The 20,966-nt window shown below is 31.3% G+C and overlaps 2 protein-coding genes across 2 annotated transcripts; one reads left to right on the top strand and one right to left on the bottom strand.

The window, feature by feature from the left end:
• Nucleotides 1–896: 896 nt before the first annotated feature.
• Nucleotides 897–3,860, bottom strand: LOC108468100 (protein RETICULATA-RELATED 4, chloroplastic-like). The gene is made up of 9 exons (XM_017768958.2): nucleotides 3,312–3,860; nucleotides 3,015–3,230; nucleotides 2,757–2,825; nucleotides 2,539–2,670; nucleotides 2,372–2,425; nucleotides 2,238–2,282; nucleotides 1,470–1,609; nucleotides 1,251–1,376; nucleotides 897–1,154 (listed from the first exon to the last, which is right to left on the bottom strand). Exons 1-9 carry the CDS (start codon nucleotides 3,648–3,650, stop codon nucleotides 1,106–1,108), a joined length of 1,170 nt encoding a protein of 389 aa, XP_017624447.1. The 5' UTR covers nucleotides 3,651–3,860; the 3' UTR covers nucleotides 897–1,105.
• A 9,121-nt stretch (nucleotides 3,861–12,981) lies between these two features.
• Nucleotides 12,982–16,225, top strand: LOC108470234 (50S ribosomal protein L1, chloroplastic). The gene is made up of 7 exons (XM_017771516.2): nucleotides 12,982–13,511; nucleotides 13,970–14,149; nucleotides 14,246–14,300; nucleotides 14,626–14,753; nucleotides 14,930–15,013; nucleotides 15,563–15,688; nucleotides 15,818–16,225. The coding sequence occupies exons 1-7, from the start codon at nucleotides 13,143–13,145 to the stop codon at nucleotides 15,953–15,955; spliced, it is 1,080 nt and encodes a 359-aa protein (XP_017627005.1). The 5' UTR covers nucleotides 12,982–13,142; the 3' UTR covers nucleotides 15,956–16,225.
• The last annotated feature ends 4,741 nt before the right edge of the window (nucleotides 16,226–20,966 follow it).

Raw genomic sequence — 20,966 nt, 5'->3', positions numbered from 1 at the left:
TTAGCAAGAGTGGGTGCCTTTCACCCCGTCGCAGTTATTTGTGATCTTGGGTCACCTCTAGGTTTCATCGTAGCATTATGTTTTCCCTTGAAAACAAATCAGATAGATAACATTCAATCTATAAAAAAACAATTGTAAGACACCAAAGGAAATATATATATATATATAAATAAACTCATTTACTGTGGAACTGGAAAACGTGGTAGTGCTGTACTTTCTAGGCCATCAAGATGCAGGGACGACTTTAACCGTTGAAGTTCTTCCAAGACAAAACTGCGCTTTTAAGTGGACTGAAAGATCACATAAAGCTACCAGGCGAAGCAGCTTTATCATTTTTACTGCCTGTGCTACAAGTTCTTTCTGGTATTTGCACTTTGATTCCTGATTCTCCTTGGAGACCTTTTACTTCATTTTCCTCATAATTTTTCTGGTTTAGGGTCTCTGATAATTTAGGTGACCCTGTTACAAGCTAGTGATCTGGTGGCTCGAATCCAATCAATAGAGAATACGCCGCAGATTTTGTCAGCCAATCTGGCTGAGACTCTGCTTGCATTTGCATTATAGTATGCCCTTGCAAATGGCGCACCATGTGTTAGCCAGTAATAAACATTGTGGAATTCAAATAGGTGATGCATCCGTCAGGTCAGTTATATTCTGCTTTGAGGAAGCCATATGCAGTCTGGCAATTTTGCTTTGATGATTAACATCTCAAAATTTTCAACATAAACTCACTTCTTATTTGAACTTCATGCTTAAAACCTGATGCAACACGGTAGATCTTGTCAAGTGATAATTGAAGTTTCCTTAGGTTGTCTTCAACCTGCGGTTAATATTAATCCTTTGCAGTTGTGTTGTTACATATAGTTGTCTGAATTGACAATTTGCGGCTTTGGTGATTTCCAGAAGATTATAACTATGTAAAATTAAGGAGAGTAATAACAACTGATATAGGAAATGGAAAGGCCATTAAATAGATCATTGGAAATGAAAACCAGAAACCCTCCAATGACAAAACTCTTGTCCTCATTAAATTCCAAGCAAAACAAAATTTAACTTGCTCAAAACAATGAATGACACAAATAAAGTTACTGCACCTCTTCATCACTCACTCTCTCGACCTCTGAACTCCAACCCAGCGTGCATAATCTACCCACCTGTTCAGACATTATAAGCAATTCTTAGAGATTTTCAGTGTCAAACACCAAATATATACAAGCATTTAAGACTTGAACCGATGTGGTATATCTTACATCAAAGATCCCAAGAAAGTGTTCCCGGTTCGAACAGCAAAGCAGATTGCACTCAAAATGAACTTGTGATGGTGCAGTAAGGGCTCTAGTATGCGTTGTTCAATAACTCCAGCAATTATTTGGTACCTATGTTTAATCAAAATAAGCATATGTTGTATCATCACCTGTTCGATGTATATAATACAGAACTTATGGACTTGTGATGAAGATGATGATCACCTTAGGTTGCTAGATATTGACATGTATACACCATACTGGACACTTGTTGAAAATATGGGCACGTCTTCTGCTTTTTCAGCAAAAGATTTATCAAAAACCTTTCGTGCATTGATCAATGTATTTGTGACTCCTACACCAACCTGAAAGAAGAATGATGTAAGTTTGCATGATGGAACCCAAATGGGAATTTGTTTGTTTTGATTCTTTAGATTGTATTTTTTTTAAGAATCAATTGTAAACATTAGAATTTGACTTTAATTGAGGTATGACCTCTAATTATTTTGACTATTACTTATCATTCTAGAAAATTTACTTGTACTGACTTAAGCATAAAAAAAAAAGTACTGAAATTTCAATTCTAACACCTCTTAATTGACCTTTGTTTTACATATATGCCTACCAGTGAACCTAGCTTGCTACTAATAAGGTCACTCGCTCGCAACCCAGCTAAACTAGAGAGACATCAACAAGCACTTTTGTATCCCAATAACAATCCTTTCTCAATATAATATATATATTGTCAATATAAAATTCGTGATTCCTCTTTAATAGCATGAAGGTCCATTATTTTCGGTGGCACGCATTGCTATTATCCAAAAACAGCTCTGTAACTAAAGGTTATGGTAAGCAATCTACACCAACTTGTACTGTAATGTAACTCATAGTTTTATTCTAATATATTTAAAATGTTGCAACAATTTAAAATTAATACCTTGTCGATGCAAAGCCTGATAATAGTAGCAGAGTTTAGGGTTTATATATACTAACCAGAGATGCACCGCTTCCAACACCAAAGAGTTTGGCTCCATTACGCTGCATTGGAAGATCATGATAAGTTTTACAACATGTAGAAATTAATAAAATAATGGAGTTGGTCCACAGTAAAGTTTATAAATATATACCACTATAGCACCAAATCTCTGTAAAAATGAGTAAGATGTTCCTGCCAAAGCCACCTACATTTGAAATGAAGATTCTCAAGATAAGATAAAACAATATGTGTGGCTTACATAGCACTAATAGATAAAAGAAACTTAAAACACACGTCAAAACAAATATAGTCGATAACCTGGAAAGCATTGTCGGGACAGTTGTAAAAGAACTTAGAAATAGGTCCGGCACTGAGTGCTATAGGTGGTCGGAGCGAAACCGTCGGGGCCGGAAGCCACACTAGCATGAAATCTGCAACTAGTGCCATCACCTGAAATCAAGGAAATCAATCTTGTGTTACCAATGGAATTATACTATTCAACTTTGTTTATTATTATTATTTTCATGCAGTCATACCACATCGGCAAAAACAAAATCCAGTTCTTTCCTGAACTTTTCTCTGCGCTTTTCCAACTCTGCTGCGCTCTGAAAAAGTCGCCAACCGATAAGAGAAAATCCCAGAAAGGAATTAAAAAGAAAAAAAAAAAAGGGGGGGATCAAACTCAAAAATTATGGATAGTTTGGCTATGAATCTTGGATCCTAAGGGCAATCATTTGGAGGAGAAAAAAGGGGAAAAATATCATTGCTGTAGTGAAAAATATAATGTTACCAACCTTGGTGAAAATCCCAACGCCGCACTCGATGCCAACCTTAGTCAAAAACAAATCATCAGCAAGCAACCGTTCCTTAAACCCTCCGAAATTAAGCAACCAGCTGAATACAGGCAACTTCTCCAACTCAAAGTACCTATGAACAATGGATCCCGGTAACCTCCCTGCCTCGATTGCCGCCGCTACGTCCTTGGGCAAACTCTCAAACGTCCTCCCTGCCTGTATATATACATCACATTTCGCACGTAAAAAGCATAATTATGTATATGGAACAGTGTATATAAATAGTTGTGTATGTACATCTGCGAGAGCCAGGATTGCTTCGGATCTATTGCGTGACCTCTCCTGATCGTCATGACCGTCATGTCCTCCACCGCCACCTCCAGTACCACGGCCGCCAGTTCCGCCAATACCGCCGTTTCCTGAGGAGAAAACTATGGTGGAGGGGTTGAGTTTATTGCGGGTACTTGGGGAGACAGTCTTCAATGAATGAGAGTAGTGAGTGAAGAGGGTGCTAATGCTGGCGGTGCTGACACTGCAGGAAGTGATGGAGAAGCTCTGCTGTCTATGATGGTGAGCGTGGGAATGGGAAGGCGATTGGAGAAAGTAGGAGCGGGTGGAAAAGGTAACGGTCGCCATTGAAATGGACAGCAAAGAGGGTGGAAAGAAAGGCAAGGCAAAAAGAGAGGTTTTATTGTTTGTTTGCTCACTCTGGCCTTTGAGATATGGGAGAGGGAAGAGAAAGTGGGATGGGAAGTTGAAGGGTTGCCCGCTTGCTTGTGTTTCATCTGAGGTGGAAATACAATGATGCAATGCAAAGACTACGCTTGACTTTGTTCACACACTTGTAAACTACACGCGCCATCCTGCGATGCCATTACCGTTGATTATTATTATCATCATTACCTTATAGTATAAGGTCTCTTCTGCATTACAAAAATCTATTTGTCACCGATAGTGTTAATATCACATTTCAACTCAGTGCTACTTACTTCAAATTCCCTTACAAATTAATTTACCGTCTGCTTTATGTATTTCAAATTATATGAGTGGACTTAAATTAAATAAACTCGTATTCATCAACATGTTCATCAATATATTTTTTATTTTTAAATATAAATTAATAATTATATTATAAATGAATATAATAAGCACACAAATAATGGTTTTGGTCCACTTTAAACTTGATATTAATATATTTTATACTTGTCTAAATTCATTCGTATTTGTTAATGGTTAACTAAAGTTTATTTTTTAAAATTTATATATTTTTCTTTTATTATAACTTTATATTTAGGCAACTTAACATTTTGTTTAATGTCTTCATTATAGTATTATATATTACTAGAAATTTAATTTTTAATTGTTATAAATTACTTAATATATAAAAATAATATAACAAAGTATATTATAAAATCAGAAAATAGGTCGGGTCAAATTCAAGAGCTGAATGGTCAAGTTCAAGCTAGATCCATATTTTAAATGAGCCTAACTTTTTTTTTTATCGAAACCCTCTTAAGTTTCAAATAGACCTTAAATATTAAATAAATAGTTCGACCCTTAAATAGGTCTAATTATATAATAATCGAATTTTAAATAAATTTTAAACAGACATAAACAAGGTTGATCATAGAGATGAAAAAACCATTGTTTAAGAAATGTTGCAGGCTTCTTTGATAATTAATAGGCATTAGTAGTGGTGGTTCAAGAATTCCATCTTTTTCCACTTCCCCAAGTTGAGACAGCCTTGCCTTGGGAGATCAAACATTTGGTGAGATGTGTATGCATCTGCAAAAGGGAATTTTTTTTTTTTACATAAAAGATATTTTGATAATTTTATTTTAATAAGTAAAGTAAAAAATTATAACATCATAAGTCAAGTACTTTTAAAAGGGAATTTTTTTTTGACATAAAAGAAAATTTTATCACATTTGTTTTAAAATAATTAGTATAAATTTGAATATGTAATTAGACGAATAATTAATAACTTTTGAACTTCTTTAAAATAAGCGTAAATTTTTTTTCACTTTATCACAAAAAATTATGTGAGTGACTAAAAATAACTAATGTGATTAGTTTATAGCTTACCAATGACTAAAAGATGTGAAAGCAATAATACTTCTACCTACATATTAGTTGAGTAAAATATATGATAATAAGGTTTTGTTAGTTAATTCAATTAGATTAACTTAGGTTATTTAACTTTGGCATAATGATAAATTGAGCCTTTATGTTATTTTGACTCTTTTTATTTTTGAGCTAAATTTTGTTTTTAACCTTTTAAAATAAGTCAAATTTGACTATCAACATTTCAAGAAGAGTCAAAATGAAATTTTTTAACAAAATACTAACTAAAACATTAAATTTATAAACATGGCAACTTACATGGTAATTCTCCTATATTTCATGTCTTTTTAAAATTTTTATGAACTTTGTTTAAATCTTGAATTTTTTATTTTTATAATTTTAAATTATTTATTGACAAGACATATAATATAAATAGTATCATATTAGCATGAAGTACACATGGGCTACTGCGCTAGTTGACACATCAACATCGTTAAAAACTTAACATTTTAACCAATATTTTGTTAAATAAAAGCAATTTGACTTTTTTTGAAAGATTAATAACCAATTTTAGCTCAAAAAAAAAAGAGTCAAATTGAAAAAAAAAAAGGTAAACATTGAGAGCTAAATTTATCATTATATCTTTAACTTAGTGCTTATAATATTTATTGGCATAATATCAAATTTAGCCCTTAGCATTTATATCTTTTGTTAGTTTGACCCTTATTCATTTTTTAGGAAAATTGACCATTAACCTCTCAAGAAGAGTCAATTTGCTTTTTTTTTTTTTTAACGGGAATGCCAATTAAAACATTATTTTTTAGTGATGCTGGTAAGAAAGTGCATGTCAATCCAAATATACTTTATGTTGACATGATACTATTTGTCTTATCGTCACTTCAACAAATAATTTAAAAATTATAAAAATAGTCAAAATTCAAAATTCAAAAATATTAATCAAGAAATTAGCATAGAGCACGTGTGGATGTTATGTGGGCTGTAATATTTAAAATTTTAACATTTTAGTCAGTATTTCTATTAAAAATAATAGATTAACTCTTTTAAAAGGTTGAATGCCAAACTTAACTAAAAATTTTAAGACTAAATTGATAAGAAAATAAAAATATTAAGGAGTAAATTTTACATTATACCTACTTTGTTCCATTTGGAACTATTGAAACAATTCGTTGTATGTTTTACTCTAGTTTTAAAAGTGTTATATGTCATTTATAAAAATTTTTACTTTGACTTTTTCTGTAAAACATCATTTGGTATTTAACTTTAATATTTTTTAGAGGTATATATGTTTTTTTTAATTTGATATTTATATTTGGCAAAAATTATACATTTTAATATCTAAAAGTAATGATATTGACAACCTTTTAGAATTTAATTTGAATTCTAAAGTTGATTTGATGATAATATTATTAGTTAATTTTAAATTTTCATCAAATCAACTAAACCCAAATTAAATATTAAAATTAATATTATTACTTTCAAGTACTAAAATATACAATTAACTAAATACAAAAACGAAAACATAAATACTTATTATGGCAAATAGTTTTAAAAATCAATCCACCTCTCTCTCTATATATATATGCTAGAATTAAATATTTTTATTGGTTCTTGAACTATATTTATTTTGGTATTTAAATTTTTTTATCCCATTTTGATACTTGAATTATAATTCCGTTACACTTTTTCTCCTCGGCCATCAACAATCAACAATCAATTAAAACACACCATGTGTCCCCATTAACCGTTGATGTGGCCAATGGCGTAGTCATTACCAAGTTTTGACCATGTTGATTATGCGTTGACAATATTGATCAAACTAAAAAAATAAAAAAAAATAAAGAATTATTAAATATCATAAGAAAATATATAAAACTTGTAAAAAAAATTAGGGTAAATTGCACCAACAGTCACTAAATTTTGATGTAGCTAACAAAATAGTCACTCAAGATTCAATTCAATCACTCAACTTTCAAAAATGACAAAACAGTCCTTTTAACCATTTTTCGTTACAAACGTAACGGAATAGTGACATGGCAGTTGACGGATTCCTTGTTGTCATTAATCGACTAGCTGGGTGTAAAGCACCAATTTAAACAACCCCTTTTAGCATAGGATTTAGGCAGTAGAAGAATAAAAGGAGAAGAAGAGAAAAAAATAGAAAGTTGCACCAGTTTGGGGACTTGAATAATACTAGTAATACATTAGAATTTCTAGATTTGGCATCATGATGATTAAAGCTCCTCGAAGTTGCAAAGTTCCTTTGCCTTCCTTGACTAAGAAAGTCACTTTCCAATAGCTGTTTTATTTCAAGCTTGGATTTAGCTTCACCTATATCAATAGATGCAAACTTAAGCAGAGTGGTGTGAAAAATTTGGGTTTGTGGGGGTTGGATTAGGACCTTGGTTGACTCCAACTCAGTTGAAATAGTAAAGACATCGCAGCGGGGATCAACAATCCAACAGCTTAAGGTTGCAGTCAGTACAACAAGCATTAGAATGCTTATCAAGGGTCTAAGTGACCTCTTCATGAGAACAATCACATTAGAGGGACGATAAATGAGGTTCGCTCGGTATGGCCAAAATAAGAACAAAATACAAATCTTGAATAAATCTGTATTAGATTCAAACCCATCTTTAGGTTTAGCAGATTTTGGCATCCCAAATAAAGAAGAAGGGTTTAAGCACAAAAAGGATGCCATCTCAATATTGGGTTTTATAGGAAACAAAGAAAAAAAATATCAGATCTTCTTCATTAAAGGACAAATAATTTCTTATTTTTGAATAAAACCCAGAAAGAGAAAGTGGAAAAGATGAAATCTTAAAATGGGAAATCTTACAACAAAGTGAAATGCATATTGCAGATGAAAAATACTAATCAATTTCTAACCCTTAACCCTGTTAATCGATTTTTGAATTGATTTTTTAACCCCCCAACCAACCTTGAACCTTGAAATTGATTTCTAACCCAACACCCTGATTTGTTAATTGATGTTTCTAATCCACAATAGCAGCAACTAAGGGAAAGAAAAAGAATATGGGGAAAAAAACGTTAATGATTTTACAGTCTTTTCTTCTTCTTCTGTTATTTGAGGGTTTTTTTCAACTTCTTCTTAAATTGGGTGGGTTTCCACATGTATATATCCAACGTGGCTAGTTAATTGGCTATGTCACTTGTCCCGTTAGGTCTATAATGGAAAATGTTAGTAGGTGACTGATTTTGTCATTTTTTGATAATGTTAGTGACTGATTTATCATTTTTCGAAAGTTGAGTGACTAAATTGAAACCTAAGTGACTGTTTTGTTAGCTGCATCAAAGTTGGGTGATTATTGGTGTAATTTACTCAAAAAATTATTAAAAATTATAAAACATTATTTAAAATTTGTAAAAAATTGTTAAAAATAGTAAATAGTTGTTAAAAATTGTAAATAATTAACAAATTAAATTCTTTTATTCTTCTTCAATTTTCTCTGCAAGGAGAGAAAGAAAGCCCAGATTCTACAATGGAATGAGCTTTCCAAAAAACCCAAATTCTCACCAATCATCTCCTCCTATCCTCCCCGCCATTGCTATCCCAAACCCTTTATCTTCGAACGCTTGTTTAAGCTACTCACCGCCTAAACTTTTCGAGAACTACGAGTTAGACGTTAAGGAAATGAGGAAGTTGATAGATGGGCACAACGTGGAGGAATGAGATTGGTTGTTCGGGTTAATGAAGCAAAGCAAGTTGTTCAACTCGAAGGTATTCATTTCGTTGGACTATAACCAGTCGATGAAGTAACAGTGGGAGATGACTTTGAAACGAATCAAGTATTTGCAAGAGAGATGGGTTTTTAAAGGATGGTTAACAGAGAAGTTGGGGTTTTCAGTATTTATGATCATTCCTTCTTCACTAAGCTTAGAGTCCACTTGCCATGTGGTGAGTTAAATTTTATTTTTATTTTTAAATTTCCTTCACTTTTCCTAGAATTAATTTAAAAGTACTGCAATTTTATATTATTTTGCTATTTGCTTTCTTTGAACGAGTAGAATTCAATATATTTTTATCATGGAAATTTGAGGTAGGCATACTGATTAGAATGGATAATGCGCTAATTTAGATATTAAATGCCACAATAATTTTCACAATTTTATTAAATTTCAAAAGGTTTTAATAATTTCTTTTACAATTATTAATATTGTTTTTCAATTTTATTAATTTTTCAGTTATTTAAAATTTTTATAATTTTAAATAAACTTTATTGCTGATTTTTTAACACCGATAATGGCAGGGGCCAATGGGGACACGTATGTTCAGATTTGTTGCTGATTTTTTTAACACTGATAATGACAAGGGCTAAAAGGTGTAACGGAATTCTAATTCAGGTACCAAAATGGAATAAAAAAAGTTTAGATGCCAATATGAAAAATTGTTATAGTTTAGAGGCCAAATAATGAATAAAATTTTTTAAATAAAGAGTTCGTTTGTTTCACTGAAAATAATTTCCAAAAAATATTTTCTATATTTTCCTATATTTCTTTCACGAAAATAGTTTGGTCAACAAAATATAAGTTATTTATAGACTTACCCTTCTAAAAAGCCCAAGTTATTTTTAGAAAACTTTTATGGATGATTTATTTTTATATAAAATTAACTTAAGTCAAGATTAATATTATTATATTAATAATAAATTTTATTTTTATGTTTAAAATATTTAAAATTAATAAAATATTGTAATTTTCAATATTATTAAACATACATATTTAATTATCTATATCTAATCATATAATAAATTATTAATATAATTTATCATTTCAATAAATTATTTAATATTTAAATTTTATTTAAATAATAAATTTTAAAAACAATAGTTTTAAATAATATTCTTCGTATATTATTAAAAATATTCAATATTAATATTTTAATAATAAATATTTATCACAATTATAAATATATTAATAGTAAATGTTTTGTAGTATAAAGGTTAAAATATATCAAACGTCTATATACTCTTCACAAATTTAGAATTTATTCCTTATACTTTTATTTTCAAGAATTTAGTCCTCTACTTTATAAATTTGAAAATCAAATCCAATTATTAACATTATTAAAATTTTTTGTCAAATTTGTTGATGTCACATTTTAAATAAAAATACTCGATATTCATGTAACTAAAAATGGCGTTATAATAAACATGAATTTAACAAAATATTTTAATAATGCTAACAATTGAACACAATTTTGATATTTAAAAAGTAGAACTAGCCTCAAAATAAAAATACATGGACTAAATTTCAAATTTATGAAGAGTAAATGATTTATGACATATTTTAACCTAGTATAAAAATCTGAATATTTTAAATATATAAAATATGAGTATTTGTTTAAAAATGTTTAGCTTCATTTATCTCTTACAACTCTAATGTGTCAATATGTACTCTCATATATATAATTTAAATTAAGTTTTAATTAAAAATTATTTATTATTAAATTTATATATGATATTGATTATTACAAATATTTTCTTATTAAAAAGTAAATTTTAATTGTTAAAAAGTAATTAAATGATCATATTATATAATAAATATATTTATGTCGTGATTTTTTATAAATAATAATGTAAATATAAATTTATAAATATAAAATAAATTTAATTAAGAGTAAAAATCTCAAACAATATTTATTAAATATTTTAAAAATATACAAAACAAAAGAAAATATTTTAAACAAATGAAGCCAAAATGTTGCTTCTTTCGTCGGAATTGACGCGGAATGGAAAAAGTATATAAAACGCAGCGATTATTGGCTGCCGATAAGGACATGGAGATGACACGTGGTAGCACGAGCATTTGCACAAAGTCACGATGTTATTGGGCCCACCTGATCTAGACGCCCTGCTCTCTTTAAACCATAACTTCTACTTCTACTTCTACTTCAAATCCATGGCTGAAATCTTAGTTGTTTTGTGGATAATGTTTTGTGAAATTACATAACATTTTTAATTTATAGTAATTAATATTATAAATTTTGCAATAATATTTTAATATGTTAATCATGAAATTTAAACTTGAATATTGAATCATCCAAAACTTTAGCCTTTTTTCAATAATGTTAAAGTCTTATTAGGAAATGTAATTTAGTATAAATTATCAAAAATGATGATATTTAATATCAAGAAAAAATAAATTATCATATTTTTCTTTGATTTTGGTTTAATTTTTCTTAAATTAAATTATTGTTTCATGGTTTATATTTACTTTTAAATTTTATAATATATTTAAATTAATAAAAATAATTTGAAAATATTATATGAAATTTATTGTAATTTTAAAACTATTGTGTAAAATTTTTTGGATTTAATTATCTTTTATATCCGATTCACTTTTTTTATTTAAATAAACCTAAAATTTTACGTAATAATCATAATTTACTACAAACTGAATCCAAATCGAAATTGTAATCACCTTATAATTTCATCTAACTTGATTGATTCAGTTTTTTTTTTAAATTTCAACCACTCGACTAAAGTTTATTATTATTATTAATTATTGGCCAGGAACCACTTGATTAAGTATAAAATACTATTTTTAATAAAATTTGATTTTAAAAATTAATTGATATTATGAAATTATGCTCTAACCTAAATTAAGCATATAGTTTTTCTTTTAAAAATAAAGACTTTATCAATGGGATCAATCTCTTGTTCAAGCTATATACCAAACCAACTAGTCATTTTATATTTTAAATATATTTTATAATTAAAAATAATATATTTTATATATTTTTAAAATATACAATTTTTAGAGTTTTAAAAACAAAATACTACAAAATTATAAATAATTGCGAGGCCAAGCAAGAATTTACTAATTGTCTATTACTGAAATATCTATTTATTTTTGGGTAAATTACACTATTAGCCATTCAATTAGAGAGAAATTCTCTTTTGACCACTTAACTTAAAAGTTACAATTTGATTATTAATATATTGGAATGATGATTTTGGTATAATGATAATTTTAATTTTCGATTTTTTACTTTCTATCAATTTAACATTAATTTTATATAAAATAAAAAAAACTTAATTTTTTTCAAAAATAAAATTATAAAAATTTTAAGTTATTGCTAGGTTATTATAACAACAATTCTTCAGTGCTGCTATCAAATCATGAAAACAACTAAAAATAGATCAATTTTAACATAATATTAGTGAAGTATAAAACTTAAATATTATTAAAAGCTAACATTCATACAAGAAAACTCAAGATTCTATTACAATAAAACTTAAAGATTATTCAATAAAATGATCATTTAATAGAATCCAATAGTAAATTAAAAACAAGATAGATTTAAATTAGTAATATCTTTAAGTCGAGTTTCATACTATTGAAGAACTTCTTTCAAAACTCAAATTGATAGAGGTTTGTGAAATTGACTTTGATACATTTTTAGTTACAAAATTCAAAATATACCACAAAAATCCTTTTTTTTTCAATTTCAATTCATTTAAATTATTTTTCAAAACCCAAATTGTAAAAATAAATTATATTCGAATCTTTTCTTTTCTCTTATTATGAAAATAAATTTTCTTTCATTTTCTCTCATTTATCTATTTTTTGAATTTTCTGTTTATTTTAGATATTTTAGAATTTTCTAAATTAAAAAAATCATTTTTATCATTTTATATAGAAATAGGGTCAATTGATAGAAAGTATAAATATTGAGGATTAAAATTATTATATCAACTAAAAAGTGCCACCACTAGCTACTTAATTATTGGGTGAAAAGAAAAATTTGGAAAACTAAAGTGTACCAAATTTTAGTTAAGTGAATAAAATGAAAATTTAATTATAATTAAGTGACTAATCGGATAGTTTACCCTTTTATTTTTTCACACAAAATAAATAAGGAAATGGCACTTGCATTCAGCTATTATGGTCTATAATCGAGAAACTTCACTGGACCTTAAAAACATCTCTTATCCTCTTCTGTTTTCAATATGGATAGATAGATAGATAGATAGCCCAACACATCGTAAAAGAAAAAAGCTCTCACAGGAAACAGCGCCAATGGCTACTTGTACCACCACACCTTCATCATCGTTGATGATAACATACGCTGCCGCATCCACTGTACACGCCCAAGCCCTCACTCCTTCCGTTCTATCCTTCAAGTCCAACAAGCCTACCTTTTCTATTAACCCACTTGCTCTCAAGACTTCTATAGACGGAAAATCCGGCATCAAATGGGCTAATCTATACCCCCAGAGAGATTCCAAGCACCATGTCATGGCTGCCGTGGCTGCGGAGGCTGAGGTGGCTGAGGCTACCGACGAAAATGATGGAGTGGCAGCTGAGGGTGGCACCGCTACCGCTATTGCTACTGCTCCACCCAAGCCCAAGAAAGGAAAGGCTGCGTTGCCTCTTAAGAGAGACAGAGTATGTGGATGTTAGAATTTCGCATTTTTATCTTTCTTTTCTTTCTTAATGATGTTACAGTTTTTGGTGTATGTTAGATAATTTTCATCGTGGGTTTTGCTTATAGCTTAGATAAAACAGAACTTGTAGTGTTAGTCTAAAAGTTTTGTTTTTTCAGGGTCAGATTTCACTATTATAGATCATTTTCTTTATGGGTTTTGCTAGCTTAGTGAAAACAGTATTCATAGTGTTGTCTGAAAGCTTTGGTTTTTGAGGATCATATTTGAGTTTCTTTGAAATTTGGTTTAAGATTTTTATTTTAGAATTTTGATTTTAAGAAACAATTGTCTATCTGAAATGGTTACTTATGTTTCATTTGTACATTATTTTGTTAATATGTAGGGCTAATTACATATGATTGTGATGTTTACTTGGTTCAGTTATTTAATTCCAACTTCTTGTTCCTGTTCAAACTGCAGACGAGATCAAAGAGATTCTTGGAGATTCAAAAATTAAGGGAAACCAAAAAGGAGTATGATCTAAAGACAGCAATATCTTTGTTAAAGGAAATGTCGAGTACAAAGTTTGTAGAGACAGCTGAAGCCCATTTCCGCCTTAACATCGATCCCAAGTATAATGATCAACAGCTGAGAGCAACTGTAAGTTTTCCAGGCTTTTCACATGATAATATCATAATAGGATCTCCCCCACCGTTGATGTTACGCCTAATATCTTACTTTTCTTTTGTCTTACAGGTGAATTTACCTAAGGGAACTGGTCAAAAGGTTAAGGTTGCCGTTCTTACTCAAGGTAGTTATGGTGCTTTGACATATGCTGATCTTTTTGTTGTAACTTGCTTGTGTGTCTGGAAACTCTAGCTTAAAATTTAGAGACGAAAGAAACATAATTGATAATTACAATTCATGTAATAGATCGAGTAGGTTCTGAACTGCTAAATCTAAAATTTTCTTAGTGGCTGGCAATCATTCTAAAATGATGTACTCTAGGTGAGTGATACTAGTTAAAGATCTTAATCAAAACGCTATTAGGATAAAATTTTCTTTTCTGAGGCTATGTTAACACAACTAATTGCGTTTTTGTTGGTTTTTACTTTCTAAATATTATATGTTTGCAGGTGAAAAGTTTGATGAAGCAAAAAATGCTGGAGCAGATATTGTCGGTGGTGAGGACTTGATTGAACAAATAAAGGGAGGATTCATGGACTTTGACAAATTAATTGCCTCCCCAGATATGATGGTTAAGGTGTAGCTTACTGCTCTTATTTCAATTAATGAGATATATCGTGTATTTTGTTACTCTGTTTACCAAATTCCAGTTGTGAGCAATATGATTGGTTTCACGGTTTTTTCCTTTTTGGTAGAGATGACGATAATTTTCATTATCGGTTTTATTTTAACATCTTCCGACTTCTAAACTAGGTTGCAGGCCTTGGAAAGATTCTAGGACCACGAGGGCTCATGCCAAATCCTAAAGCTGGTACCGTCACACCTAATATACCTCAGGTAAGATCTGATTGTTATGTTTTGATGAGGTTTTTCTTTTTCAATCAAGTCTATTGATTCTTGTTGATCTTTGCTCCTTTTTTATGCCTATATAAGAATCTTATTTATGCAGATTTATGCCTGTAAACTGATTCTATGCTTGTAAATATTTACACACATAAGAAATGCTTGTCTGTGGATCATAAATTGGCATTCATTGCATATTGCATGCCTACATCTATGTGAATCATGGCTTATTTTTTCTTTGCATCCGTATCAGTATGTCCTTTTGACACAGTATGAATTACAAGATGAGTGAAATTGGGAAGCAAGAGTCTTCCAATTCATGTATTTGGGGCGGTTATTAGCCAATTCATATATCTCTCATGCGTAATAATAACACAAATGGAGTACGGAAATGATGGAGGAGAGAAGGGTAGAACCGCCGCATTTGACAATATGCTTAGGGATCTTTTTACATTAAAAATGAATTTGCAACTGAATGATGCATGGTGTGGCCAGCAATGGTAATGGAGCTTATATTGTTCGTTGAATCATTTTCTTTTTCAGGCTATAGAAGAGTTCAAAAAGGGTAAAGTTGAATACAGAGCTGATAAAACTGGGATTGTTCACATACCTTTCGGGAAAGTAGACTTCTTGGAAGATGACCTTCTTGTGAACTTACTTGCTGCAGTAGTACGTCAAACTTCGTCCCTTTGCACTTATCTCACCTTCTTGCTCTCCGTTACTTTCTTTTGAACACAAATGAGTTTCTAAACCGGAATCAAACTCGAGATATATGTGATTTTGCTCTTAATTTGACAGAAATCAATCGAAACAAACAAGCCGAAAGGTGCAAAAGGAGTGTACTGGAAAAGTGCACATATATGCACATCAATGGGTCCTTCGATCAAGTTAAACATAAGGGAGATGCTTGATTACAAGCCGCCATCAAACGTTTGAAGAATAATGACCACTAACAGTTGAAAATGTCTTGGACCCTTCAATCAGCTTTGTGGCCATTCTGTCAGAACATGCAGTGCTCAAATGGAATTGGCCATTGGGATCGAATCCAAGTGAAACTCTGCGTATACATTGCCTTGCCAGATTATCATTCTGTATACAGATTTGGACTTGTATCATCATGACTAATGGCATCAATTTATTTCTTGATTTCTTATCTCTCAGTCGAAGCTAAGCTTATTTATCAGAAAGGATAATGATTATGCAAAATTTTCTTGGTCAGAAGATACTATGAAATCAAGCACATCTAAAATTGTAGGCTAATCCCAGGAAAATTTAGTCCCCCAATTTATTTTCTAGATGACACGGGGTAGATAATAACAATTTCCTCAAATTCTGAAAGATCTTGTCTATACTTCGATAAATCTTTGCAACCTTAATGGAAAGTAAGCTACTCTGCTACTGGGTATGGACGTGCCACTCACTATTCCAATTGATAAAAAATAAAAATAAAAATGCGCTTACGTAACTTATGTGCATATTTTTGACATTTTTCCGTTATGAATATGATTAAAGCTTCAAGGCAAAAAGAATGCAGTGCTACGTTATGCTTGTTACAATAAAAGCGTGTGATAGATTGTTAATTCCGAGGTGAGTTATGTATGTATTTCTTTTTTTTCTTTTTTGTCTTTTACAAGGTGTGAAAATTATAAGAAGCTTTTAGTGTCACACGAATAAAATTTTAGTCTGGTAAACTGCACGGCTTCAAGAAGAAATTTAGTTTTAAATCCATTTAAGTCAACTTAACTCTTAAAATGTGAGAATTCTTAAAGGATTGAAAATGCCATAAGAAATAACACAATGTATTTGAGTAAATGTTCTCAAAGTAATTAATTATTTTTTAAAGGATGATTATAAATAAGGGGAAGACCTTTATTTATAATTAAATTCCCTAGATTGAACAGTACAATTTTAATTACATCGACAAACGAGATTAATGCCTATCTATAATATGAGAGTCGTAAGGGATTTAAACATTATACAATCTTGTCCCTTAGGATTACAAATATTTCTCATGGAAGCTTTAAATATCTAGAGTGTTTTCACTATGCTACTAAAGCTTCAAGTAGATGAGTTTTTTCATATGTTCCATAAATTGGATCAGTTCAAGTAGGTTAAATCAGCCCTATTTAGTCATTTGACCTCCGTAGGCTGTTCTGTGAGCATTCGTCACTGGCTTTGATCCACGACTTGCGACATCGTGCTTGGAATGACACTGGTCTAACTCATTTCAAAATGTCTCGACTAATTCCCAACTACACTCTTTATCAGATAGTTCCTGCCCTTATAACATTTGCCTTGGCTTATGCCTTCGATATTGTCTAACTCGAATTGTTTCACTTTTTAGTACATATTGATTGTAAGAGTCCACTTTTACTTTCCCCCATTTTAACTTGCCTCAAATAAGACCCCCTTGATCCACACAAATAGGCTCTGGCATGCCCACATTAAACATTAGGTTAACCTTGAGTACTATTGCTAACTCTGGTATGTAAGCTCCCTCGTTTACTAGTTTCAAATCTCTGAAAGAATCCAAGTGTCTTTGCTAAGCTAATGGTTAGCCAGAATGTAAAACACTAGAAAAGTGTTTGAGATGTACATCGCCCGTCGCATTTACTCTATTTGACTGCCTAGTTTACGTCACTTCTTTCCTTATGAAGTTTGATGTGCAACCCACCTCTCTCATAGATGGTAGCCCTATTGATAATTTAGCAGGCTTCATATTGGTTTGTTGTACCTATAGCATTTCTAAAGGGGTCTCTTTATCACTCTGATCTACTAAGTCAATGTTCATACCACAAGAAACATCATCGGCTAGTTGGATTGTCAAAATTGTCTTGGCTCCACCTCTTATGTCACGACTCACTAGCACAACATATTTTTGTTGACGAGAACTCAAGATACAAATGCAATCAACAAAGGGAACCAAAAGAGCATCAATCTGGTCAAAGAAATTTAGGCCAAGCATAGAGTCGTGATCATCTAAATAAATTACTACAAAATTTTCCTTGCCTTTCCAATCACCAATTTATATCTTAATTCATTTTGCTACTCCCACAATTGGGACTTTTGAAATTAGCAGTCTTAATCATCTTAGTTGTTTTGTTAATTATGAGACCAATTTTACCTACAACTTTTTTTAATATGAACAAGTTTGATACCTCCGTATTAACAAGAGAACTTCCCTTTTGGCCTATAATGTTAATGTCTACAAACATCAACCTTTTCTGCTTGCGACCCCTATTCACTTTCACAGAATTGAATTTTATTGACTTTTAAAGCCTTACTATTTGACTCTGCTTCCTCTTTATTGATCGTAGTCAAATTGGATCGTTGTAGGTAATCACGCATCTTATGTGGCCTCTGACATAAGAAGCGCTTCATTGGCTCATTTTCATTTTTCTTTTCCTTCGGTTTATTGTTAGGTTTCCACTTCTCATTATATGGTTTCACGTTGCCACCACTCATTCTCAACATATCCATCTTTCCCACCATTGCCCTTTTTCTTAGGCTTGAAAGACTTGAACTTGTCTTTTCTAGGACCAAACTTGATTAAATACTTTGCTATGGTCATGATTTTGGTCAGTTCTTAAACCCCTTGATATTCCAATTCTTGTTTGGCTTACGACTTCAACCCATCCATGAAAAAAGAAGAATGCATTATTCTCAACCAAGTTGAAAATTTGAAGTATCAGTTCACTGAACTCCTAAACATGCTCCCTAACAGTGCCTTGTTACGAAAGACAATGCAACTTACTCGAGCATCATTCTCAGCATATGCTAGGTAAAATTGCCCCGTTAACTAATTTTGAAACTCCTTCCAAGTCTTAATAGCAGTTTCATCTCGTTTTTAATCTGTGGACCTACGATGCCACCACAAAATAGCGATATCAGTAAAGTAAAAAGATGCAGTATTTACCTTAATAACAATTTCCATGATGTCCACGATACGAAAGTATTACTCCATTCCCCATAAGAAGTTGTCTATATCCCTTGTGGACTTTGACCCTTTAAAATTTTTCGACTTGGGGACATAGTTTTATGCTTAGATGCCCCACTCAACATCTTATGTCATACCTGGTTTCTCTTAAACCTAAAAATTAGAAAGATTTAGGGGTTAAATTAAAAAAGACGGTAAGTTGGTGGTTTTTACTAGAAAATATGGAAAATATAGAGGCTGGTTTGAGTATAGTTGAGCTTCAAATCTGGTTTGGTTGAATTAGAACCAGTCAGTTCCTTAGTGGGGGATAAAATGATTGTAAATGGGCAGATGATGCACAGTTGAAGATCATGCAGGAAGGGCTATAAATAACTGAGAAATGACTTCTCAGGAGACTTCTTGCCCCATTTGTTTCATTTTCCTATCTTATTCATCTTATTCCTTGGTTGCTTTGAAGAAGAGATGGTTAATGGAAGCTTTGTATGGAGTGATAATCATGAGGCCCAACAAGAAAAATAAAGAATCCAGTAAGCTGATAAAGCCCTGAATCCTTCAGTGTACGTAAGATTTAATAACCAAGGTTAAAAGTTTCCACAATCATTTCAAGGGTTCTGTATGTTTTAGAAAATTTAGGGTTAAGTTAAAATATTAATTTTAACCCATGATTGGTTGTCATGGTTAGCTGCTAAGAGAATAAAAGCTTTGACAATCAGAAAATATAAGCTGAGGAGGTAAGAAAACATTATATGAGTTTTTACGCTCCAATCTTGAAATGCTAAATATGTTGAATGATTGCATGGGTTTATGAGTATTTGCCATTCTAGGAAATGTATGTAATGTTTTTAAGAGAAACACTACTAGGTTTCAACGAAGTTAGGAAGGGAAAATGGGATGACTCTGTTAGATACTGCCATATTTTGTTACTGTGTGCACCTGTGATGAGCGAACTCTAAGCTTTGCAGAGGGGACATTGTGATGTTCGAGCATCCAGGTATAAGATAGTAAAATAGAGGAATGGATGGAAAGAAAAGGGAAGAGTAAATATCATAATTAGGCCATGAAACCAATTGGAGACTATATGCCTAAAATGAGTAAGACCATAGCTGAAAGAAACTATGACATCATGATAAGGATAAGAAAGACCATAGTTGAAAAATATTATAGCATCATGATATAAATGTGTAAAACAATGGTTGAAAAATGCTATATCATCATGGTAAACAAAACTAATACCATAGTTGAAAGACGTTATAGCATCCTTTGATAGCCCACTGGGACTGTAAACACGAGTTAAACTGTGTACGACCATAGCTAAAAGACGTTATGAAATCATATATAGTCCAATGAGACGATAAACAAGGGGATCTTGAAAGGAAGAACCATAATTAGAATATGGCAACCAATGGAGTCCACCATGACATTAAACATGAGAGTATAGCATGTAAGACCATGACTCGACTATGGCAGCATAGAGAGTCAACTGGGATGTTAAACAAGTGAAAAATTAGAGTAGTAGTCGTGGGACAACCCACAAACTAAGGAAGAAATGCTAGAGGGAAAATTGAAATATAGGCTTATACTAGTTAGACAACGGGTGAAAAAAATCCTCCAATAAAAGAAAATATAGAGTGGGAAAGGACTGCTAGAATAACAGTTATGAATGTCAGTAGAGCTATGGGTAATAACCCAACAGGAAGAAGTCATGGGAGATTATTCATTAAGGGTGCCTGGTGTACAGATAAATTAAAAATGGTTTAGCTAAAGATAGTAGATAATGATTCGCCATTAAGGAACAACGAAGGTGTTCAGAGAAATTGTATTGACTAAGGGTGTATCATATGTACACCAATTAGTCCCTGAGAAAAGGAGGGGTGATTAGAACCCATGGACGAAGAAGGATATATGGAATGGCAGTAGTATTTGTTAAGACTATTTCTTTTAAGGGAAAACCATGAGTGAAGTATTAGCTAAATGACTAGTTAGGCGGGGATACCGAATATAAGTGAAATC

Source organism: Gossypium arboreum, chromosome 8 (assembly GCF_025698485.1).
Source record: "Gossypium arboreum isolate Shixiya-1 chromosome 8, ASM2569848v2, whole genome shotgun sequence".
Classification (NCBI taxonomy): Eukaryota; Viridiplantae; Streptophyta; class Magnoliopsida; order Malvales; family Malvaceae; genus Gossypium; species Gossypium arboreum.
The sequence above is the reverse complement of the archived record's forward strand: the minus strand, read 5'-3'. Positions and strand labels throughout refer to the sequence as shown.

Excerpts from the sequence above, each read along its gene's own strand:
- LOC108470234 (XM_017771516.2), top strand. The coding sequence starts at position 13,143 with ATGGCTACTTGTACCACCACACCTTCATCATCGTTGATGATAACATAC. Across the intron at positions 14,301-14,625 it reads GGTTGCCGTTCTTACTCAAG|GTGAAAAGTTTGATGAAGCA; the intron begins GTAGTTATGGTG and ends ATATGTTTGCAG. Across the intron at positions 15,014-15,562 it reads TCACACCTAATATACCTCAG|GCTATAGAAGAGTTCAAAAA; the intron begins GTAAGATCTGAT and ends TTTCTTTTTCAG.
- LOC108468100 (XM_017768958.2), bottom strand. The coding sequence starts at position 3,650 with ATGGCGACCGTTACCTTTTCCACCCGCTCCTACTTTCTCCAATCGCCT. Across the intron at positions 2,671-2,756 it reads ATTTTGTTTTTGCCGATGTG|GTGATGGCACTAGTTGCAGA; the intron begins GTATGACTGCAT and ends CCTTGATTTCAG. Across the intron at positions 2,426-2,538 it reads GTCCCGACAATGCTTTCCAG|GTGGCTTTGGCAGGAACATC; the intron begins GTTATCGACTAT and ends TTTCAAATGTAG.